At 40.5% G+C, this 23,537-nt stretch overlaps 3 protein-coding genes across 5 annotated transcripts; 2 read left to right on the top strand and 1 right to left on the bottom strand.

Annotated features, from left to right (window-relative positions):
• Nucleotides 1-813: 813 nt before the first annotated feature.
• Nucleotides 814-10,612, bottom strand: mmel1 (membrane metallo-endopeptidase-like 1). Its single transcript, XM_061291711.1, has 24 exons — nucleotides 10,202-10,612; nucleotides 8,406-8,579; nucleotides 8,250-8,297; nucleotides 7,231-7,290; nucleotides 6,996-7,157; nucleotides 6,792-6,872; nucleotides 6,508-6,603; nucleotides 6,193-6,311; nucleotides 5,884-5,949; nucleotides 5,656-5,790; nucleotides 5,388-5,477; nucleotides 4,639-4,775; nucleotides 4,471-4,564; nucleotides 4,271-4,399; nucleotides 3,998-4,096; nucleotides 3,613-3,696; nucleotides 3,428-3,531; nucleotides 3,287-3,345; nucleotides 3,096-3,215; nucleotides 2,409-2,542; nucleotides 2,269-2,334; nucleotides 2,117-2,212; nucleotides 1,916-1,992; nucleotides 814-1,811 (listed from the first exon to the last, which is right to left on the bottom strand). Exons 2-24 carry the CDS (start codon nucleotides 8,560-8,562, stop codon nucleotides 1,712-1,714), a joined length of 2,313 nt encoding a protein of 770 aa, XP_061147695.1. The 5' UTR covers nucleotides 8,563-8,579; nucleotides 10,202-10,612; the 3' UTR covers nucleotides 814-1,711.
• A 5,429-nt stretch (nucleotides 10,613-16,041) lies between these two features.
• miip (migration and invasion inhibitory protein) lies at nucleotides 16,042-18,804 on the top strand. The gene is made up of 9 exons (XM_061291228.1): nucleotides 16,042-16,256; nucleotides 16,741-16,880; nucleotides 16,979-17,084; nucleotides 17,326-17,437; nucleotides 17,518-17,597; nucleotides 17,674-17,800; nucleotides 17,896-17,992; nucleotides 18,132-18,239; nucleotides 18,355-18,804. The coding sequence occupies exons 2-9, from the start codon at nucleotides 16,743-16,745 to the stop codon at nucleotides 18,478-18,480; spliced, it is 894 nt and encodes a 297-aa protein (XP_061147212.1). The 5' UTR covers nucleotides 16,042-16,256; nucleotides 16,741-16,742; the 3' UTR covers nucleotides 18,481-18,804.
• A 1,072-nt stretch (nucleotides 18,805-19,876) lies between these two features.
• Nucleotides 19,877-23,531, top strand: tnfrsf1b (tumor necrosis factor receptor superfamily, member 1B). 3 transcript variants are annotated; one of them, XM_061292222.1, is made up of 9 exons: nucleotides 19,877-20,038; nucleotides 20,814-20,919; nucleotides 21,307-21,432; nucleotides 21,507-21,662; nucleotides 21,745-21,838; nucleotides 21,908-22,098; nucleotides 22,367-22,459; nucleotides 22,642-22,700; nucleotides 22,780-23,531. In XM_061292222.1, the coding sequence occupies exons 1-9, from the start codon at nucleotides 19,991-19,993 to the stop codon at nucleotides 23,143-23,145; spliced, it is 1,239 nt and encodes a 412-aa protein (XP_061148206.1). In that variant the 5' UTR covers nucleotides 19,877-19,990; the 3' UTR covers nucleotides 23,146-23,531. The 3 variants fall into 3 exon arrangements, with proteins under 3 accessions (XP_061148206.1, XP_061148205.1, XP_061148207.1); XM_061292221.1 differs by having other exon boundaries at nucleotides 20,811-20,919; XM_061292223.1 differs by lacking the exon at nucleotides 19,877-20,038 and adding an exon at nucleotides 20,353-20,467.
• The last annotated feature ends 6 nt before the right edge of the window (nucleotides 23,532-23,537 follow it).

Genomic DNA, 23,537 nt, shown 5'->3' with positions numbered 1-23,537 from the left:
ACATTTAATGTATATCTAGTACTTAGAATAGAATACGTAGAATAGAGCACATTCAGACTAAACAGTCACAAGGCATCCTGAATGTATTTTTCATCTTTTTCTTTAAAGCTCTTTGTAGCACTGAAGCAACACTAATCACCCCACTCTACACGCTTCCACTTCTCTTCCTATGCTCGGCTTTGATTCTCCTGCCATTACATGGTAATGAAGCTTGAAAATAACAGTCCCAGCCCCATTCGTCCAGGTTCTTATTGGCGGTCACAAGGCCTCGGCCTCCTTTCATCTCCATTAATCAATGTGAGCTTCATCTGATTGCCGCTGCCTGAGCAGTCCACCGGTCACGTGGAATCGGTTGGGTACGAAAGGCAAAGAGTCCAGTCTTAACTATGTTTACGCATTGGTCCGCGTTGTTGTACTAATTCGACAAAAGTAGCTTTGTGTCGTCACGTGCGGTTGTGGAAGCAGAGCGATGCTAACGGTGATTCAAATCATTGCTATGAGCTAGCAGGATCGTTGTCGTTTTTTTTAGTACAGTGGAAACAACCGTAACACACCCAAACAACCCAAAGTAGAATTTTATCCCCTTATCAATTTTTTATTTATCAATGTTGATAAGCCAACAAAGTTAATGTTGAGATTCAAGGAAGAATTAAAATTGTTTCCTCATAGCAGTACTGTGCTCAAAATAGCGAACAAACGAAGCGATCATTTTCAAGGGAAAGTTTAAGTCTTGTTTGTTTTGACTAATTTCATAATAGTAGGCAAGCATACTTTTTTTGTCTTGCTCATTTTAGATGACTTTTTTGATGGGGCTCAACAAATAATTAGCAGACAAGGAAAATATTTATGACAACACTAAAACTGAAAAGGGAATTTATTGTCAAATGCTGTACTCGCGCTAGCTAGCGTAATCGTTGTTATATTGTTGTTATTTTCTCTACATATTAGCTACAAGAAGCGATTTTGCTTATTTTACAGTTTGAAAAGCAAAACAGTTTTTTGCTGTGAATCAGTTATGATAAGACAAGGTGGAAATTTTGTTTTCTACATTGCTCCTAAGCATTAGTCGAATAACTTTTTACATAACAATTAACTACACAACTGTCGTGTATGAAAATGTTTTTCCGCCTCAATCCATCAGTTGAAATTCAAACAAGTCATGTCAAGCCGTGTCAACCATTAGTAGTGTACATGTGTGAGACACTCAAAAAGCTTCTGAAGAGCCAGAGTTAAATATTTAAATAATTTGTTGAAAAGCTGCAGCTCACTTTAAATGTTAATTTATGGTTAAAGCTGCAAAGATTTAAGTTTTAAGTCTTTCAGGTAATTAGCTGCACTTTAGCAGCCAGTACACAAAGTCACAGAGCGGAACTAAGTCTTTTGTAGCCGCCTTTCACTTTTGAGAGTGCTCGCCGTGATTGACTCCGTGGCGCTCGAGCGAGAACATTCACGAGTTAATCACAAAGATCTGTTCTCAAGATTCGTGAGTAAAATTCCCAGAAGAAAATGCTTTACGTAAAACGTTGCTGTTGCCTCGTGAATCCACCAGACCCTTTTCTTTCTAGCCGTAAAACGAGTCCACAATGTCCTCGCTTGCAAATACGCCAAAAGTGACTTCAATACTCGGCGTCACCCCAAATAAATGAGCCCGTTGCAGTTGTCAGCATGAAGACAGTGTCTCCTTTCAGTTAGTTGTCACAACAAAAATCTACTACCAGACGCGACATTTTTGCTCTGGGTTCATCGGGCTCCCTTTCTGGCACTGGAACGCCTCTGAGAAGGCTTCAAAATTCTGGAGTGAACCGAGAACCCTAAGGCAAAAGACAAAGTGAAAGATGGAGTACCAGCATGTGAACTCCACCAAGAAAATTCAATACTGAATCGAACTAGGGATCTTACAGTACCAGCCACTTACCTGTACTCTAAAGGGCTGTGAGAGTCTGTCTTAATGGATTGGCTGGCATATTCGGGTCGATACGCCCCGCACCAAACCTGGATGAAGCAGAGTAATAATTTAGAGCTGTGAGTAGTAATTTCTCAAAAGCATCAATCCACTGATAAATGTCTCTGAATCTTGTGCAATCGCATGTATCCTTGTTTTTGTTGTTTTGCTTACTTGGGCAAAGTTAAGAAAGAACAACTGCTTGTGATCCATGTCTAGACCAGGCAGACGAGGCTCTTCTCCTTCTGTCTCCACCCACTTAAGGTAAGCCTTTAAACAAATCAAGCGTCAATTATAGAACCCATTAAATCAATGTAACATCACACCTTATAGGCTTGCCGAACCCCTCCGTTATCAGCTATGTTCTCCCCTAAAGTGCTGATTCCGCTCACCTAAAATGACAAATAAAAAAATGCTCAGAAATATATCCCGGTGAGGCTGATCTACAGTTACGAAGAAGTCTTACGTTTTGTCCGCCAGCAAGTTTCCAGTTGAACTTCCCGTACTGCTGCACCATGCACTGTGACTGCTCCTTGAAATGTTCTGCCGAGTAATTACTCCACCAGTTGAGCATGTTGCCGTCCTTGTCGAAATTACGCCCTGCCATGGAATACCAAGCATGGTACATTCATTTGAGTACATGTTGATCTACCCTTCAGGGGTGTCAAACTCATTTTTGTGGAGGGCAATTACGACTGTAAACAAACTGATGAATAACTAAGTTTGAAACTGGAGACTAGTAAAACCCGTTCAAATATTTTTAAAAGATCAAAGGTAACAAAAATTGTTAGCAGTATCTGTATTTTTTTTTTTAAAGTGAAGACAATTTGTAACTTTAGTATTGACAGATGAAGTTGATGTACAGTTTGTTTTCGGGGCCCACATAAAATGATGTGGCGGGCCGTATCTGGCCCCCAGGCCTTGACTTTGGGACCTACGTACGCTTAATTCTGTCACATACCATACGGAGTAAAATTTTGTTATCTGCATTTACAGAGCAGTGGATTGCAGAAAAAAATATTCATAAAAATTTGAATACACAGCGAAAAAAGCCATATCCTAGGAACCTTGGAGTAGACAGAGATAACTGGAATAAAAACTGGAATATTCAAAGAAAACTGGAGTTGCCAGAGAGAACTCTTAAAAGTCTTACCATTATCATCAAATCCATGCGTGATCTCATGACCGATGACCATTCCGATTCCACCAAAGTTCAAAGCCTGCTGTTGATGTTGACTGAAGAAAGGTGGCTGCAGGATGCCCGCGGGAAACACTGGAAACACAAGAAGGTGCACATGAGCGTAGCTGAAAAATGCTAATCAGCGGCGCCATTAAAGATCTTACCGATCTGGTTTCTGTTGGGAGAGTAAAAAGCATTCACCACTGCAACACCGATGATCCACCTGAGTAGCGACCAGGAATGTTTATAATCCCATCATCAAGCATTCCTCTGCCCAAAATACCCTTTGTTGAGTGTTAACTTACAAGTTGGGATCCACCGGCTCTCTGAGCTTCTTAAAACTCTTGTGGGCCTCAGACTTGAGATTCTCCAGAATGTTCTCAAAGTAGTGTTCCTCGCTAAAATTCAACTGATTTGGGAAAGCAGTACAAACGAGTGGATTTAATGTATTTGGTTATGTTCTCCACTAAAACACAGTCTGTTTTCTTACGTGAGCATACTCTTGGTCCAGTTTCTGGTTATCTTCTTGCAGAATGTGATCTGGATATCCAATATGCTCTTTGATGGCCATGGCCTGCAGGAGATGTACTACACTAAGTGACAATTTTTAACTCATGCATGCATGGATGCGGTGATAGTCACTGACTATGCCTAGTATGTATATCTATTTATTTCTATGTCTATTTGAAATGTAGCTATTCCATTTTAAACACCTCAGATCTGACATGAAAGATGCTAGAGGGACTATGTCTCCCAACTGGCCTGGGATTGCTTTGAGGTCCACTGAAGCTTAAAGAGGTGTCCAGAGTCAGGAGAGACTTGACCCTCATTGCTTGCAAAGACTCTAATGAGTGAAGGATAATGTATAAGGCTACCTTCTCTCTGGCCTTCTCCTTGGAGGTTGCATCCATCCAGCCTAGCTCCTCAAGTGTTTCCACATACGCTGTTTGGATTTTTCCGATGAGGTCACTGACCTATGATCATGAATAAACAAAGATGATTATGACAACTCGCTCGGTAATTGATTGACGACCAACTTAGCGTGTCATCTGCCTTCAATTGGGATAAGTTAAAAGATAGAAATGGTTGGATGGTTAATGGCAATTTTTTGTAAAATTTTCATCCAGAGAACGTGAGATGTTCCTCACCATTCGTTTGCTTTCCCCGGCAAAAGTCTCTCGTACGTACAGCGCTCCGACGGCATTCTTCATGCTGTTCTGGACGTATCGGACACATTCTCGCCACCAGGCATCCTCCACCGTGGTCCCATACAGAGTCTGAGACGCACACAAACTTTAACCCGGAAAGAAACGTTCCTACTCAGGAGCGAAGCGGCGGTGGAGTCTACCTTCCTGTAACGGGCCCAGGCGTCTTTGAAACGCCGACTTAAGCTGTTAACTCTGTCAATGACCAGCTGCCAGGTAAGATAGTTCTGCATAGTTCTGCATATATGAAGTGTTACTATAAACGGCCATTTTACTTTCAATCTTTATTCCTTGTTTGTGCAACTGCTGACCGAACACTGTGTCTGGAGAGGACTTCATTCATCTTGTCCAGGTAAGGTGAGCTGTACACCACCACTTCCTCTTCCAGCTCCACACTGAGTGACACGCTGGATAGCACGCCTCGAATAAACCGTGTCCAGTTAAAACCCTGCAAAACAAGTGTTAACATTTTTTTTCTTATATTCTAGATTACTGTAAGGTGTTTCTTTTAAGGGCCAAGAGGGCACCAGGTTTGACATCACTGTATTTATTCAAAGTCTTTTGATGAATACGAAAAAGTCTTGTCTGCTATGAAACAGAAAGTCGGCCATTTTGTGTTGAAGCAGCCATTTTGGGTCAATTCCTAGTCTCGTTCTTGACTATAAGGGAATTAGTCCAAATGAGCTCCAAACCAATGCAGACATCCTAAACAGATAAACAATACTAAATTGCAAATCTAATCTGGCATTAAGAAGAAAGATTGCATAGAGCAATAAAAAAACAAATAATAATCTATAAGGACGTGAGACTAACAGCAGCTGCTGCCTCATGACCATAACATCTAATTGTTCCAAAACAAACTTTGCAAAATGAACCACAAGTTGTTGCACTAAGTCTCAAGCAAAATACGTTTTTTTTTTGTTTTTTTTAAATCACGTGTAGCAGCCCGCTCTCGTAAATTCCAACATTTTTGTTAATGACTTTTCTTTTGTCCGACTGGAGCATTGTAATCAACTGCTTCTGTGTTATCTCTGGAAGCAGACGTGCAGTCGTCACTCACGTTAAAGCCAAAAGTACTCTGCAGCTCGTTCACCGTCATCTTGTTGTAAAGAACGGTGACATCCTGACGCTCCTCAGCCGGCAATGTGGCCTGGATGGAGACAAATCATGAACGAGTGCTATTAAGCGATTACTGCTCATTGTTGTGGCTTCAAATTTAACTGTGTAGTGGTGATTTGTCGGTAGGGGTGCGCCGTCTGTCCAATAAAAAAATGTTTGACATGTATTTCAATACAAGGACGGTTTCCTCTCTTTATCGTTACACTCACGTTGGCAATGTCCGTCTCCAGTTCCAAGACTTGCATCATTTCCTCCCACACGCGTTCATCGTCCTGCGTCAGGTTCCTGTCCTCACGGGTCATCTTGGCGATGGCGACCATGAAGTGGAGGTAGGCCTCGCGAACCTAACGGTGACATGACAATTATGACAATCTATAAAGAGCTTGAAAAATGGTAGAATATAAGAAAATGATCGTCAAATCAAAATGGGCCCTCACCCTTTTGTAGTTTCCATCGTTAAAATAATAATCTCTCGAAGGCATCCCGAGTTCCGGCTGGTCAATCTAAACAAAATACAAGATTTTACTGTTATTCCTTAACAGAATATTTCGGTGACTATACTTTTATACAAGTATATTGGTGGTTGGTGATTTAACGGAAAATATTTCTTGAAATAATTTCCAATTTGTAAAAGGATTTGTTAATTTGATCGATAACCAAATGTGGCTCCTTTGCCCTTATATGGTCGTTACTTATATGGATGTACAGTAAACAATTTGTTGACGATAAAGAGATGACAATCTTACATGAACGATATGGCGCCGAGAATCTCGGTCGTCGGTCCACACGGACATGTCCAGGAGAGGCTTCTTATGAAAGCGAGCGGTCATTGTGGCCAGCGTGTCCTCGAGGTTCCATTCTTCTTCTGAAGTAAAATCTAATTTAATATCTTCTGTGGAGCACTTCCATTTCTTTTAAGGTTCAATTTGAATGAGCAGGCAGACATTAAATATTGAGGATTTCGGCCGTGTAAGCATCAGATAATAAAAAAAGAACATTTTGCAATTCAAGGCAGCATGGTGGACATGCTCCGCCTCACAGTTCTCAAAAGTTCCTTTTACCAGAGGTGGCGTTCCAGTCATCAGAAGCCACAGGCCAGTCGCCGATAATGTCGATGAGCATCAGGAGTGGCTGAGAGTCGCGCTGCTCAATGAGGCCTAGACAAATCAAGCGGTCACAACATTAGGGACACCTGCGCAGGTCACATCTCAGTAAAATCTCTTGCAAAGTTCTGTAATCATAATTATTCTATTCTGGCACCAATTGAGGTTTTTCAATCTGGCTACTTCCTGGAATAAATTATTCAATCATATGGATTTTTAGGTTCAGACATGGATGAGCTTACTTTCATTCAAGCAGGAGCTGTAAAGTATTTTGGCTTTCTTGATGGCATCTCTGTCTTCTTTGCTTTCCGTCTCCAAAGCACCTGAAAGACAGGAAACAACATGTTGGGCTTTTTCAACGTTGTTGGATTTAATTCAGAATATTGACGCAACCTCATAGTAGTTGGACATTCGGCGCTCGAGCCAATCAAGGGCCACGCACTGACCTTTGAGAACAATCTCCAGCTTGTCCCCGAGGATGTCAAAGACGCTGTGACGCGAGCTGGTCTCGGGGATGACATGGCGCTCCAGCCAGCCCCCGCAGGCGTACTGGTAGAAGTTATCGCAGGGCTTCACCGACGCATCCATGTTCTGCAGGAGCCGTGATGCTGTAGGGGATGGATTGGATTGTCAAAATGAGACTTATTTTTACGACACGTTTGTAAGTCCTGAAGGCCTCACCTGCGGTTACGCAATCTGCAGTTGTGCACACACTGTCGAGGTTGGAGCGCAACAGCTGACCTGGATAGAAAAAAAAAAAAAACTCAATACTTTGGTACCTCAAATGATTTACCATTTTGCCTTAAAATGAAAGTTTCAACTTCAAAGTTAGATATTGTTGTAAGTGTTAAGAAACCAAAAAACAAAAGTATATGTCAATAAATCAGCCAATTAATCAGTTTAGAAATTGTTTCTGCCAAACTGGCTGTAAAAATCCACATTGGTTAGGCCCTGATTTGTATACAAGCAATTAAAATGTTCCTTTCATGCAAAGTCATTTCTTTATTTGTCAGGGCATTTAATCGACCACAACTGGACTGTTTGCCTTTGAAGACATTTCGTCTGCTGAGTCTCTCTGCAAGGCATCTTCACAATTTTGCATGGAAACAAAGGATACCATTCAGGGTTGGTTGGAGGGACATTTTGCTGCTTTATCTCTCACCAAGCATTTTTTTTTTCATGAACTGATGAAGCCTACTCAGATGAGAGGTGATATGTCCACTTGCAACCCATTCAATATCTTGAGAACCCCTTTCAGGTAATATCTGGTTTTTAAGTGCAGATCAAACATGTCATGTGTTCATTGTCATGATGACACTTGTCAGAAGGAGGACTCTTAAGCCTCATTTAGCCCTCTTACTGCTTTTATTTTTGTAAGTTCCTCCAATACATTGTGTTCAGCCAGCGGCGGTATTGACTCGATTTTTTGGTGGACAAAAGAGTCTGCAGTCGGTGCATTTGAGTCCATCTTTTGAATGGCGTCTGACCAAATGTAACTTTGAGTGAAGTCGGAGATTGCTTGTGCAAGGCATTTGGGATGGATTGGCGGCACAGTAGACTTTGTTGCGTCAGCACTGACTTTTGTGCCCCGCTGCTGACTTGGCACCAATGAGACTTTAGAGTATTAAGCGAGGTGGCGCTTGCCCCGTGACACCACTTCACTGTGGCGTGTTGATTGTCTGAGCTTTAGAATTGCTCACCTCCCATGTCTGCTGAGCTGCGTGAGCCACTCGAACGCTGAGATTGTTCTGGAAGAAGGGGGAAGGAATTAGACATTTGTTAGAAAGCCACAACTCAATTAGATGGTCAGAATGACACGATGGCTTTCGGGTCCAGCAAATTAACTTTATTGATACCTTTGAGCACCGATGTGTAGAGGACCACCAGGCCGGCCAAGGCGCAGCTGACTAGCAGCAGGAGCACAGACAGACCGATTTCTGCTACCGTCCATCCACGTTTGCCAGGTTTACCCGATTTCTCCATGATATCCATTTGGCTTTCCGATTTGCCCATTCTCCTGACTGTAGCCTCTGTCAAAAAAGCGAGAAAAAAATGGGGCAAATAAGGTAGAGTTTTTGATTGCTTGTTTGTTAAAAAAAAAAAAAGCATGGTAAAAGGGCCTTGAAATAATAGTCACATAGTAAATCACCACGGCAATATAAGGGATGGATAAATAGATCAAATCAAAATAAATGTCATTTTTTTAAATGTTATCTGGATGTTTTTATTATGACCGACGCACATAAATTCACTTTATTTCCCATGCATATAAGTATAGCGTTGTCATTCCTTTCTTCCAGCTTGATGAGACGCAACGCTCACAATGTAGAACATTACAGGCTTATCACTGCTCGCCATATGCTTTGAATAGTTTGGGCGTAGAATTGAATATTTTGGCGAAGGTTAATTTCACTATTAAAATTCGTACAAACACATTACTAGGCTTTGAGCCATAAGCCTATTTCAATAGAGCACATTTGCATATATCATAATTATATGCACATGAAGTCAATTTTGCTGGGATGATGGAAAGACAATGTCAATCAGCAGTGTACTGCCGCCTCAGTTGTGCGCCACCTGTTTCTCTATCATTTGGCCTGACAGTAAATCACAGGGTCACACCGAATGGGAGCCTTAGCCCCAAAAGACCCTCCTCATTAATACTCATGGTGGCACGTTTAGCAATGAAAAGTGAGCGGAGAGGTGGTTCTTGTTAGCGAGCCATCAGAATGCATCCAGACGCATCTGTCTGCAGTTATAAAAGCTTTTAATGGAGGCCTGATGTAACATATTGTAACGCTCTTATGTGTATTTAATGCCCAGTACATTTATTTAAAAGTAATTTGGAGCACGTTGGACTTTCTGCATAGAAATCATATATCTACAAACATACATTTGGATTAATATTTTATATCATTCCTATATTACACATGTTTTTCTCCTGCTGGTGATGGACCAAACATGTGTGTGTGCGTGTGTGTGCGTGTGAGTGTGTGTGTGCGTGCGTGTGCGTGCGTGTGCGTGCGTGTGTGTGTGTCTGTGAGTGTGTGTATTAACTATGAGTAAACAATACGAACAATGCAATTAATCACAATTAAATATTTTAATTGCTTGGCAGCAATAAGATATTGCATGATGAATGGCATAAGAAAGTGACAAAGGTGTACAGGATATTAATGAAAGATAAAACTTTATATATAGAACACTTCTCATCCCTCATTTTAAGATTTTTTTTAAGGATCTGGTGAAGGCAACACAGACTGTGCTAAATACATTCAAAATATATCATATGCATTTACTCAAAACAACAGTTGCCACTTTCTTGTTTCCTTTTAAGGCAAAATGTACAAATCCAACTGCTAAGTACACATTTGAGGATCATTTCTACAAATTGAAATAGCAAAAAGTCTGTACAATGACCTTTTTTAAAATGTCAAATTGCAAAGGCTAAAAGTTGCCCAGTAAGCCCACCTCTTGGAATTAGTCAAAGTGGGGCCAAGGATCTTAGAAAGTACCACTAATATAAATAAATTAATGTATTTAACCACAACATGAAGAATTAGCACTTAATGAAGACTTTCCAAGCACTAAGTGATCCTCCCATCATTATCATCATTAGCGGTCACCCCGGCAACAAAGAACGGCATCTTACCTTTGAACGGGGGATGGTGGATGTGGGTGAGTTGCTTCCCTCCCCCCACCACCACACCCACTCTCACCCACTCTCACCCCCACACACAGCGTGCTAATATCTCAAAACACCCCTGCTGAGTGAGCATCCACTCAGAGCTGGTGCGTGGAGAAATGAGTCCGTGCTGCAGTTTGCTCGAGGGGGAGATCCACTTGTGAGCCCGTGTGGCCGAGGGAGGCGGCAGACGGAGAGAGAGAGAGAAAGAGAGAGAGAGGGAGGGAGGGATGTAGGTGTGTTTCTGATAAAAGGAATGCCAGGACTATGTGTGTGTGTGTGTGTGTTTGCATTGCGGTGCGAAAACTTTACGAGAAATGGATTGCCCACAGATGAGCAAGCAACACATGTAGACAGACAACATTCACAGACATATTTTCTTTGTCCTCCACGCAGAACAACTAATATTAGTGCCGAGCTGATGAGCTGATAAAGGAGTTGAGACATTCCGGTCATTAAAATATTTTTTTTCATTTTATATTTTAAATGCATGTACTGTAAGTAAAAGAAATATATATATATATATAAATACAATTTCCAAATATGTATACATATTAGTGTAATGTATTACATTATGTCAATATTTTCAAAATATCATGGTAAAATATATTAATGTTCTATTTTTTTCTGGAAAAAAATCTATATAATATAATATAAATTGTAATATTGCGAGAATAATTCATAGAGAGTTTCAGTTTTAAGCTATCACTGTGTAGTGTGGTGTGCAACTTCCTTTTAGCATACTGAGCGATGTGTGAAAAATTTGGCCAGTCACCATTTCATCATCCCCTGTGACCTGTGTGATGGGACCTGATTAAATGCTCTAATTAGCTGATCATCAAGACTAAGCGCTTGCTCAGACAAGACCAGATGAGGATCGACCTTCATATGGTATATTACTATGCAGCACTATACAGATTGGTGAGACGTGAACGCTGATAAGCTTGCGGCATAATGAGTGATGGCCCGCAGCCTGGCGGGTGGGAGAAGTGGAGCTTTGCAAAAGATTTAATATTTGATGAATGAATTTCATCGAGCAGAGAGGAAGCTCCACCTCAAATATTCATCGTGTTCGGCCTTTTGTTTGACTTTCAATCATTAATAATATACATACGTGCATCATTTATCTGGAATTAATATGAGGTCAAATGACGTATTAAACAATCTGTTTTTGTCCCATGAGATTACTGAAAGGAAATGATGATAAATATACTGTATGTTTGCACTTTTGGATATTTTCAATTTCATATGACTAAAGTCTAAATATTTCGTGGATAAAGTGATGGTGTGATACATCATCACAGTTGGAAGAGACACTAAGTGCATGTATTTTATTTATGTCATTTATGTATGTTTTTATAACTTACAATATGGATATTTAAATCCAAAAGCCTTTTTCTGTCACCATTTTTCTACTTAACCTAAAAATGTCAAAAGTGTAGTCAGCCCACTGTTCTGAGATGACTAAACACATTTTCTGCCAAGAGACTTTTGCACTTTCAATTTTAACTATGTTATCCTTTTCAAATAAGTCCTCCCTTAACACTGTTGACACAAATTACTTTATTGGGAAGAAATAAAGTCATCAAAAGCTGCTTTCTTCTTGCCTACTAATGCGTGTCTACTCAACGTGAGTGCTTTTGAAGAGTGTCTCTCTCGCTCGCTCGCTCGCTCGCTCTCTTTTTCTCAGTGTTTATTCAACTCCAGCTGCTTTGCAGCCAGCTGTGTTTTGGAGCACCGTCCACTCACGTGTCGCTTGTTCCAAACGGTCATTGTCACAGTATTCCACCACTAATCATGTTTACAGACAAAAATTCTAAAAGCTTTTTAATTAGGATGTTGTCCATGTTGTTGCAAATGTTAGGCTAGGCCACCTGGCAGGGGATGCAGGAAAACCACTAAAATTATCTCATGCCATTATTTTGTGTCGTTATGGATTTTTTATTGCTATGTAGGCTAACTATTTATTTGGCATCATTTTCCAAAGCAAAGCAATCAGCTTTGTGATGAAGCAATAAATGTCAGTGAGGGAAAAACATTGGAATATTATGAAAAAGGAGATGAAATGATACAAGAAATAAATTGGAATGTTACGAAACAGTTTTAATATTTAAACAAGAACGTCTTGTGAAACTATTATTGCAAGAGTAAGTTAAACATTTATCAAAAATAAGTTTCATGGAATCACGTCATGGTTTTGTGGCAAAGATTTTGAGACTAAAATATTACAAGCAATAATAAACTTCTATTTTCAAGGAAAAAAGTTGTATTATGAGAAATAATGCAATGAACTGCAAATGTACGAGAATTAAATCATATTTGAACAAAGAGAATAAATTCTAAATATTACCAGAAATAATAAATGATTTGGTTATGTTTGATTATTAAACTATACAAAATAAATAACAACAATCAACAAGCAGTAATCTGAAACAATGATTTTAAAATTAAACTTTACTGCCCAAAAAAATCATCCGAATATTCGATTCATCGATTAAAATATGCGGTATTGTAATGGCGTTTCCATTCATTTTAATGGTTAAAGATGATGATTTGTTTTTCGATGTCAGTTCCACTGCAAGTCTGAACAAAATACAAGCGTCGAGTAAAATGGGCCTACCAGTGACATGCGAGTCAGCCCTCAGCCGCCAATTGATCAACAGTTTATTTGCTCCTCTGCTGATTTAATAGACCTCACGAAAACATACGGCCGAATAAGCAGGCCCGTAGTGCCACAAAAAGTCGAAACGAGGTCACGGCAAGTGCCCTCCTCCATCAATCAGGAGCCAAAACTGTGCTGTAAACACGGCTGACCACACAGTGGGAAAATACGTGAGCGTGCATAATCACCATTTGCATCGCTTCTATAGTGATGGCAACGTGATATATTGCTTTCCACACGTAATGAATGTTTGTATACCAAACTGTTGGTAGGTTTGCATTTGAAGCCGTGAATTGTTCGTCCAAGTATAATAATATTAATACCAACAATAATAATAAAATATATGTATATTTAACCAACTATATTGTTCATTCTGCTTTCTACCTTCCCTTCACATTGTGGCAGCAATAATCTCATTCATCTTAATGGCATCGGCACACGGCCAACACAGGAGGCCCGGCGCACACAATCGATCCGTTTGCCTTTCGTTATCGCACAGGAACCTTTCGCTCACCCCCCGTGCCTCTCCAACCCTTTCTACCTTCCCTTTTGGTCATCCGCCTATTCCTCCATCAGATTATTCAGATGGCCTCTTGTCACCTCATTTCACAATAAACCCCAAGAATGCGTGAGGAGATGCTTGCACCACTACAGATTGAGGTCCCCCTCTGTGCCTATAACAAGTGAGGCTTTCAGGACTGCTGCTATACAGTGATTGCCATCAGTTATTTTCAAAAATCCCGCATCATCTCCTCGGTTAAACTTAAAGGGTTAACTCCTTAAGTGTGAAGTATTTTTATTTTGCTTTATTTCTACAATGCAAACTAGCAATAACAAAATAATATTTATAATCACATATATAATATACGTACATATGAGGAGCAATATTGAAAAAAATAAATCATTTCATTTAATCTGATCTTAAAAGTCATGTTTAAAAAAAATCAAATCTTCATCAAACAATCAAAAAGCAATTGTAATATAAGAGAAACGGTTTTGTTCAAATTACCGTTTTTTCCCATGTATAATGCGCAAATTGTAACTAATTTATTGTCCTAAAATCTGGGGTGCGCATTATACATGGGTACAAAAAAAACAAAAACTTTTTTTTCTTTAATCCGGATATGATACGGAGGCCGCCATTACAGATGCGCTTTCTTCTCTGCTCTTCACTTCAAACACGCTCCATACGAACACAATGCTCTGGTATCAGACGCTTGCTCGATCACCTGCTCGTTTGCTGTCACAATGTACCCTACACAAATCCGAAACATTTCTTCGCTATCGAGTTTGCTAGCGCATGCGCAGTGATACTGACCGGCAGAATAACATCCAGTTGTTCCCAAAGATGATCTTTTTTCTGAAATAATTTTACGTTTACGGACTTAAGTAGGAGACAAAATTTGGGTGCGTATTATACATGGGTATAGGCTTTTTTCCAGCATCGACATGCCATTTGTAGGGTGCGTATTATACATGGGGGCGCATTATACATGGGAAAAAAACGGTAAATCCTTTTATTAATAGAATAAAAAAGAAAAACAGAATGAAAAGAGTTGTGATACCACAAAAAAAAGACAAGGATATTGTAATATTAATTGAATAACAAACATTTATAAGAAGAAAACATTTATGAGAAGAAAAGTCTATGACTATGAGAAGTGTTTTATATTCCAAAATCAATTTATGTGAATAAAATTAGCGTATTATGAACAAGCTAGAAAAGTTCATGTTTAGTGGGTGATTGTCCAATGGTGATTGTCCAAAGTGGTCATTTAAGATATGCATCTCCAAAGTGTCACTTTAAACAACTTTGTATTTATACTGCACTATGTTCAAATAGGACATTATTGACTTTCTGACACAATACTAAAACCGTACACTGCTTTGCTCATCTGATCGAAATGAGAACGGGTTTTTTTTCCCTTAATTTATGTTGTTGTTCATCTGCACCTAATGAGCAACAGTGGCAGGCCATAATGCTGGTAGCCCACCAGCGGGGGGTTTAATTGGACAGGCAGGGAGGAATATATAACCTGCCGACTGGCACCGTTGCCTCGTAATGGGGTGGAACCGGGCGCCGGTGTGGTCAACTAATCAAAACGCAACCGGGCTTGCTTGGTGAGCTGTGACCGGAATACTGAGTGGACATCTGGGCCCAGTCGCTCCGCATCAGTGGCTCGGCAGGGAAGGTGGCAGAGCGGCTATCGGGGCGTGTCATTATGTGGCCGTGACCCTGCAGCACCTGCAGCATAGTTCATTATTAGTGCGACCACGGATGGATGGCTTTAATGTACGGGAAGCCAAGATGGATATGTATACCACCACTATCAGGTCATAGTTATTGAAAGCATCAATATCTATACAGTGGAGCCTCGGTTTTTGAACGTCCCGGTTCTCGAACAAATCGGTATTCGAACGAAAAAATCGAGTTTTTTTGCTTCGGATGTCGGACCAAATTCGGTTGTCGAACCTCGCAAGATTAGCTGAGAGGAGGACCCGCATGCCATCTGACTCCGTTCGTTATTACATTCTCGTTACTCTGAGGATCATCAACTCTGATCATGCCTCCAAAGGAAGCAAGTGGAAGCAGTAAAGCCATCCTAAAACACAAAGAGGCTCGTTAAGCAATGCGACAGTGAGCGCCCGGCGCGCTGCGGTTGCGCGATCGTACAAAATTAAGTTCCCTGCGCACTGAGGTCCACTTAAATTTTGGAAAGTCCATTAGGACTTTAAAAATATTTTCTAAATTTTAGCGACCGCTCTGTCACAATAATGCGACCAACGCGGTGCAGTTGCGCGGTTGGCGACGCGCTACGGTTGTGCGTTCGGCGGTGCGCTGCAGTTGCACGATCGGACAAAAATCCGCAAATGAAAACATTATTGAAAAAGGCGGTGTTTCTTTGCTTGGAACGGATTTTTTTTTCTATTATACGTAATGGGAAAACATGATTCGGAATTCGAACGATTCACTTCCCGAACAGCCTTCTGAAACGGATTGTGGTCGAAAACCGAGGCTCCGCTGTATATACAAATGGCGCCCTCTGGCGCTTAGAAAATACACATTTAACGTGCCTGGCGCTTTAAGAGCGCTCACAGCAAGGCATGGTGGGTAAGGATTCTCTCAACCAATCAAATGACCGGGTTTGTGTGTTGCTATGACGATGGTGACGGGACGATGGTTTGAAGTGCATGCAATGGCGTCACTTCTAAACGCGGATTTAAAAATATACGAATACGCGAATTTGATGTCGTAACGGATGTCATTAGAGTGAAACGACGTTTGTCTTGTAACGTAATCAGTATGTAATCAAATAGTTTACCAAAACTGTAAGAGGAAAATAAAAGAAAGTGGTTGAGGTAAGTAACTCTTACAATAAGTCTCTGAAACGGCAAAAACAAATAGCAAGTCTCTGAAACTTACAACTAACAACCAAAGTTGAATACCTAGAATATGGAACTATGGTTTAACCTTGAAAAAAATCTGTTAGTTTTGTGCAGTATTGAAACGCCCTTCCCCCACCAACGTTCACAAAAATGCATGTATTTATCGCTTTCCATCGATCGATCGATCGATCAATCAATCTACACAAACAAACACAAAATTGACCATGTCAAAATGCAAATAGTGCTTCTGTAGATCTCCACAGACAAACATTTCAAATGATCAACATCGTCAAACTGCGTCTTGTGATACTCTATCTCTTTAAACGTTAAAATGAGGGACCTTTTTCTACATCACCTGTGCACTCATAAAGTTGTTAAGCGATAAGCACTCAGAGAGAGGTAACATTTTGCTGCCTCTGATGTTCTAAATCAAAATAAAATCATTCATTCATATCAGATATGAACGAGGGACCAACTCGTGGCTCGATTTGGTCATCATCTTTTGCCGTTGAATGCGTCCGAGCATCAACACACAAGGATGACGACTGGGGGCCTTCTGCTATAAAGTCATGCCTGGCGCATCACAAAAAAGAACAGGTGAGCAGAACTATGTCACGTCGGTCCAAGAGGTCCTACTTCCATAGAAACACATTTTTCCCTAAAACCAGATTTACAGATTTTCTTTTTTTTAACAGCGAAAGAATGCTCGAGTCACATTTCAGAATGGGCAACACCTAGAGAAACCGGTCTCAGACAGCGGCCCTAGTATGCCGCCGTTACTTGGATATGACTGGATAGCAGGTACATATGTTTAATTTAAAACTCACCCAGGTCTAACTAAATAACATGACTGCAACATCCTTTAGCCAAACTTTCCCAAGAATGAAGAATTTAATTTAAAGAATGAAAGATTAAGGATTGGAAGAAAAAAACAACACCTAATATCACTGCCGTACTGAGAATCCCTGAGAGAAGTTGCTTCTCCAGTATAGTATACCCGTTGAATGGAACACGTCGAGAATTTTGATGTGTTGCTGTTCAGGTGTCCTGGATGTGGAAAAGTCCCTGGAAGAACGCTCAGATGATTTCTACAATAATCTCCAAGACTTTCGAATGCAAAACGAAAGCGAATGCATGCAACGGCCTCAACCGAAGTGAGCTATCCCGCTGCCACTGGTTGTGCGGTTCTTGTTGTCTTCACCTGATACTGATCATCACACGGTTCTCCTCATAGATATTTATCAGATAAGCAGTCTGTCATGTCACTGTTTGCAGACACCGACAGCCTGAACGTCTACACACATAATCATCAGTGTAAGTGCTTCATCGTTTTGCACTTATGGCGTGCCCACTGTTTTAATGATGCTCATCTGGGCTCCTTTTCATCCAGGCACATTCTTGTACAAGCTGAATAGTAGACTGTTCCCCGTCCCTATTGACCCCGACGAATCCTGTCCGCTGTGCAGCAGGCCCAAATGGTCCCACCCCCACACAAATGATAAACCAGCTCTCGTCAGGTAATAACATAAATACATATCCTGCACAAGTGTTCCATCTCAACAGCAACAGGTTTTATAAAATGGTCTCTTGTTTTTGCGTGTTTATTATTCAGAGTTAGCATCCCTCACTCCACCCTGCTGCCACCTTATGACTACAAACCACCTTGCCGCAATAGTTTCAATCCAGCTGATAGTTTAGGGTTGTCCTCTGTAAGTAAAATGGATTTAGCATTTTTAATGTTGCTAACGCGTTACGAAGGAATGTGTCACTTTTCCAGTCAAGACTACTTTTATAATATCACAAAAACAACAATTCACTTCTTCATGTCTTGTCCCTGCTGTTATCCAGAATTGCCTCTTGGGCTGGTCCAACACAGTTCGGAGGTACCAGTATTTGCAACCACCCAGCAACCTTGACTTACGAAGTCACGTGGAAAAGTGCACTGAGCCACCAGAGGTGAGACAATCCACTTGACCTCATGAGATGCTATGCCCGCATAATCTTAAACCGCAATTTGTTGACTGAAGACTTCTCAAGAGTGTTTTTCTTTTTCTTCTTATTCTTTTTTCAGGATGACATGTTCACAGCCTTTTCATTTGACCAAGCGCCACCTCTTACTCCATTGCCCCGTTCCCATTTTGAGCACATCTCGCCCAAAAAGAAAAGAAAACGACGAGTACCTTCGTTTTGCAGCTGACAGACCCTAAAAAAAAACCCTGTTTTTTTATTATGTAAGGCTTGTTCTCATTTAGACCAACTGCAAGTGACTTTTGTGCGAGAGGCAGGATTCATCTTGGACTGGTTGCCAGCCAATTATAGGGTAGACAAATCCACAGTTATTTACTTTTTAATAAGTCTAACATACTTTTGGAATGAAGGAGAAAGTCAGACTATACAAAGTCCACACAGGAGGGCTCATGCCCAGAATCTCTTACTGTAAGGCAAAAATAGATTTTACCAGAAATTATGAATGTTGTGAAATTGTGTGTTATGTCTAATAAATATACTGATCATTTTAGAACACTTTACAGTTCATACAATGTCCTGGCTGGTCCACTAAAGTCCCAGTTCCATTAAGTAGAGAATAAAGGTAATTTATGACTCCAAAAATGTCACTAATAGTTAAACCGTTATTACATCGCAAGCTTTAAAAATACAGGAAGCGTGTATGTTCTATATGTACATAATACTGTTCTGCATTCCTATTTAAACAGGGCTTTATCGCCATCTTGTGGTGTCTTTGTGCATTTCAGAAAGAACAAAGAAAATGCCAATTTGCTGCAAATCACTGTCGTCAACATTTTCAAACTGTTAGTCTTAATCTTTTACCACTGCGAAGCAAATTGAAATGCAAACATCAGGAAGATGTTTTAAAATGTAACAATACCATACAATGACATTGAAGTGAATGTCAGCAGCCTCAAGGATGTGAAGCAGACATCTGAGCATTACACCATTGTGGAAACGGAAGACAAAAAGAACAAGCTATTTTTACACACTGCTCTTCTTTGCACATTTCACAATTGTGGGTCAAGTTTGCCGGGGCTGCAGTTTGTTTTGTCTCTCAGAAGTCAAAATGAAGAAAGTATCATTAGCCACCACAGACAAAATAAAAATAAAAAATTCCCATCTAATTGCAGATGCTGTCGTTGAACCCCACATCAAATGATAAATGTGCTCATTAGAATATAATTGATCAAGGAGATTTACTTCCAGTTGCTGTTGGCAGAAATCGTCAATTTGACATGTTGTGATAGAGATTTGGACACAAATGGTGGGGCAACACATGTAGACTAAATTCTGCTAATACCAACTGTTTAATTCTTACATTTAGTGCTACCCTATTTTTTTACAAAGTTGAATATGTGCTTTCTTTTTAAAGATGCAGATTAATGACATAGTTACTCATCTCAATGGGGAATGATGATTTTAAATGCAAATGTTTTGAGTTATGGGCACGATCATGGAATGACTGAAACTCGTATCTCAAGGCACCACTGCACTCGTGATTGTGAGATAATCGTACAATTTGCTGCATTTTGGGAATTTCAGTGTGTCGTTTGCATGGGGGGGGGGGGGGTCACACATGAGAGCGGGTTCTTGCGAGCGGCAGTCTTACAGAATTTCCTTCCTCCAGTCAATCACTTGAAGGAAACCGCTGATGTTTTTGCACAGCTCTGCCGACTTGAATGTTCTGACGGGACGGGATGAAGGACATCTTGATGCTGATGCTGCTGGGTGTGCACACGCTCAAGGTGTGTTACATTTGTTTGCATGTCGCTTGTCAGTGTCGGTGTGTAATTTGTTTTGCTTTTTGGAGTTGTTAAACATGAGCTACATTTGGATTTTATGGTGACTTAATCATGAAGATATGTTTTGGTTGACTTTAATGCTGCGAGCATCGACTTTAATTATGAATATATTTGGTGGTTATTTATTACATTTGAAGTCTTAGTGAATTTATTGTTCAGCCTTAAAAAAAAAAAACTGTTCTCCTTAAACCGATACTTCTGAGTTGCAGCCGCCGTTTCCTGTCACACAATAATTTCTCTGCTGTCAGCATGATTGCTTGTCAACTAAATGTTTCAGTGAGTATATTGTTGTGGTGTAAGGTAGAAAATACGGTTGCAAGCATTTTTCCAAGGCTTCGCAGATGGTCGAGGTAAACGTTGGCTATGCCTCAGGTGGGGAACAAAGGCCGCCTTTATGCCTGTTGCTGCAGCTTTTTTTGTAAAATGGTGTGCTACTGTTTCAAGCTCCTATTAAGAGTAAAAAACATTATATGGGTTATATACAAATAGTTGGATCTGGAGTGCCTGCTCACCCCATCAAGTGTGAAATTATACAGTTTATCTATTTTTGTTTTCCCCAGATTTATTTTGTTGTGGACTTTGCCCTTAGGTGAAATTTTCTCATCATATTGTGTTGTATTATTTATTTTATTTGAGCCAAATATTTCGAGGTATTTCATTTTAAGTGGTATTTTAACGCTTGCATAGGTTAACAAAGACGTTTTGTTCTATCCAGCAGGTGTTGTCGCTGCCCTACCATGTAGAGCCGAACAGAAAGTGCAACAATCCGGATCGCGAATACTTGTTGGAGGCTTCGGGCCTATGCTGCAAAAAGTGTCCTCCCGGTAAATTTTGGAATGCTTTCATGAGATAACAAATAAAGTGTAAAGCAACATAACTATGAAATATTAGAACTCATTTGCTCCAATAATAAAGAGTTTTTTTTTAATATAAAGAGACATGACAAATATTTTAATAGTACTTTAAAATTTTCATTTATTTTCATCTACTTTCAGGGATTTCAAAACATTTAAAAAGCATTGAAATATCCTTTGTAAAATTAGATCAGTACATAAATAATTGTTTTATTCTGTAAATTCACTACAGAAAATAATTTTTCAGTTTTTAGTGGTAGATGAATTACAATTAAAATTTTAAATTGTAATACAACAGACGCAATAAACTACACAATACACATTAAAATATGGACGATTTTTTTTTCCCTCTTGCAGGTTCGCGGCTGACGCACGAGTGCAACGGAACATCAGAAAGCGTGTGTGAGCCATGTCAACATGAGCAGTATATGGAGAGCTGGAACTACGCACCAAACTGCTTCCCTTGCGCCAAATGCAAAGCTCGTGAGTCGTGACAAAATCCCCTCCATATTGTCATTGTCTACATTGTATGACGTTTTATCTTTTTATCTGCCAAGACAAAGGCCTGCAGGTTGCCAGCGCCTGTTCCCCCAGCGCCATGTCCAAGTGTGCGTGTCAACCCGGCATGTACTGCATCATGAATTCTGATGAACACTGCACTGGCTGTCATCAACACGCATCTTGCAAAGCTGGTTATGGAGTCTTTATGACAGGTGTCAAGATTATCCCTATCTCTCAGAAAGTTGTTCTTCACCAAAGAAACTTGTAGATCGGATGGCGTGCTGTGTTTTCCAGGAACGGCTGACTCCAATGTCAAGTGCAAACGGTGCCGTAACGGGACCTTCTCCGACACGTCCTCCACCACGGAGCGTTGTCGGCCTCACACAAAGTGAGTGAAGTGCCTCTGGCTATGTGTGACAGTTTCACAGCTTACTTATCAGACGTGTTTTGTGTGTAGCTGTTACGGGAGGCCTGTGCTAAGAGAAGGCACTTCCTCGTCCGATACAGTGTGCAAGCCTGGTCTGTTGCCACACACTCAGACGAGCGTGGTCTCAGGGGGGACTGTGGACCCTTTCTTTGGACCGGCTGTTTTGGATGGATCATTGTCATCCTCGTTGACAAAAAGCCCAGGAGCTGACGGTGAACTAGGTATGTGACCACGTGAGCCCTACTTGACGGTGACATTTTTTTCTTCACAATTTAATTATCCGAATAAAGTGTCTATGGCATGGTTTTGTCAAAATGCACCTTAAGGTTTGGGAAATAATACATTTACTGTAAGTAATAAAATAAGAACATCTTAGTGTTTTTTTTTTTATGTTTTTAAATTATTTCATCATTTAATTTATGAATCCTACAAATAAGAATAATAATGTATTATTTGTTGTTGAAATCATCCTGTTTCTGTTTACCACAGCTGCAGCAGTTGCCAGCATTGTCGTGACAGTTATCTTCTTTGTCATCATCGCCATCATTCTCCTGGTTCTTTATAAGAAAAGCTGGACCAAAGGTTTGTGCTTTTTATTTGCCTTTCTTGTGTCTGTCTTGAATTTACATGCTATACATGTAAATCCAGTAATACTTGCAGAATGGCTCCAGGTGACAGTATCACTCTACAAACACTATTCTACATTCAGTGTTTCGCTGACAAAACTTTCACACTTACTTTATGTGATCTGCTGTCACTGTTAGGCACTGCACACTTTAATATCAACGACATCACCAATGGACACAATGAGAGTTGCGATGAAGTGAGTCATCACCATCATCATTTTGTGGTTTATTGTGGACATGAAAGAATGTGATGCTGATTCCCTCCACCTACCGCAGGTCCAAATTCCGCGTACTTCCTTCGTGGATATCTCGCCGAGGGAGCAACACTGCCTGCTGCAGAGTACCGAGATCAGTTCCAGCCACGGCTCCGGCGACAACACTGCCTCTTCACACAGCAGCCAGGCGTCCATTGGAGCCCTGCACCCTCAGCATTCCCCATCAGGGTCCAGTGTCCATTCATGCACCTTCAACCCTATGAGCGGCGGTCCGCATGTCAACGTTAATATCACCTTCAACATAAGAGATGGAGGTTCACCCATACCACCAGGAGACTTGAAGCTCTGCCTTGGACAGGAGGAAGAGTTCAGTATGCCAAAGCAGGAAGCAGGAAAAGAGTTGCCTGAGCAGGAGAGTGTGGAATAAAATGCATGATTGCCTCTTAACGTAGAATTTGCACACACCAGCAATCAGGCCTAATTGAAACATTTTTGCCCTCTTATGGTCAAGGTCAGTAAAGGCCAAATTGAAGAAAACTAATAGTGTGTGTGTGTGCGTGCGTACGTGCATGTAAGTGGAATATATTTATTGTATGTACTGTATAGGGATTAAACAGGTAACCCAAGCTTGCACGTTCATTCATAAACTTTTGGTAAGATAATGCTGCCACATGCTGGATGATAGCAGAAACAGCAGCTCTTTTTCTACTATTAATGCCCATTAAATGCTTTTGGTTTCTTGTTTTTCTTCTCAAATGCTTTAAAAATTAAACAGTTGCATCGACGTGGTAATAAAGAATTCTAGGGCTTGGATATTTC

Source organism: Syngnathus typhle, linkage group LG11 (genome assembly GCF_033458585.1).
Source record: "Syngnathus typhle isolate RoL2023-S1 ecotype Sweden linkage group LG11, RoL_Styp_1.0, whole genome shotgun sequence".
NCBI lineage: Eukaryota > Metazoa > Chordata > Actinopteri > Syngnathiformes > Syngnathidae > Syngnathus > Syngnathus typhle.
The sequence above is the reverse complement of the archived record's forward strand: the minus strand, read 5'-3'. Positions and strand labels throughout refer to the sequence as shown.

Coding starts and splice junctions, on each gene's coding strand:
- mmel1 (XM_061291711.1), bottom strand. CDS start 8,562: ATGGGCAAATCGGAAAGCCAAATGGATATCATGGAGAAATCGGGTAAA. Junction 6,312..6,507: donor TGACTGGAACGCCACCTCTG/GTAAAAGGAACT, acceptor ATTTTACTTCAG/AAGAAGAATGGAACCTCGAG. Junction 1,993..2,116: donor TCTTTCTTAACTTTGCCCAA/GTAAGCAAAACA, acceptor TGCTTCATCCAG/GTTTGGTGCGGGGCGTATCG.
- miip (XM_061291228.1), top strand. CDS start 16,743: ATGAACGAGGGACCAACTCGTGGCTCGATTTGGTCATCATCTTTTGCC. Junction 17,438..17,517: donor ATGCAACGGCCTCAACCGAA/GTGAGCTATCCC, acceptor TTCTCCTCATAG/ATATTTATCAGATAAGCAGT. Junction 17,598..17,673: donor CTACACACATAATCATCAGT/GTAAGTGCTTCA, acceptor CTTTTCATCCAG/GCACATTCTTGTACAAGCTG.
- tnfrsf1b (XM_061292221.1), top strand. CDS start 19,991: ATGAAGGACATCTTGATGCTGATGCTGCTGGGTGTGCACACGCTCAAG. Junction 20,920..21,306: donor CTGCAAAAAGTGTCCTCCCG/GTAAATTTTGGA, acceptor TCCCTCTTGCAG/GTTCGCGGCTGACGCACGAG. Junction 22,099..22,366: donor AGGAGCTGACGGTGAACTAG/GTATGTGACCAC, acceptor TGTTTACCACAG/CTGCAGCAGTTGCCAGCATT.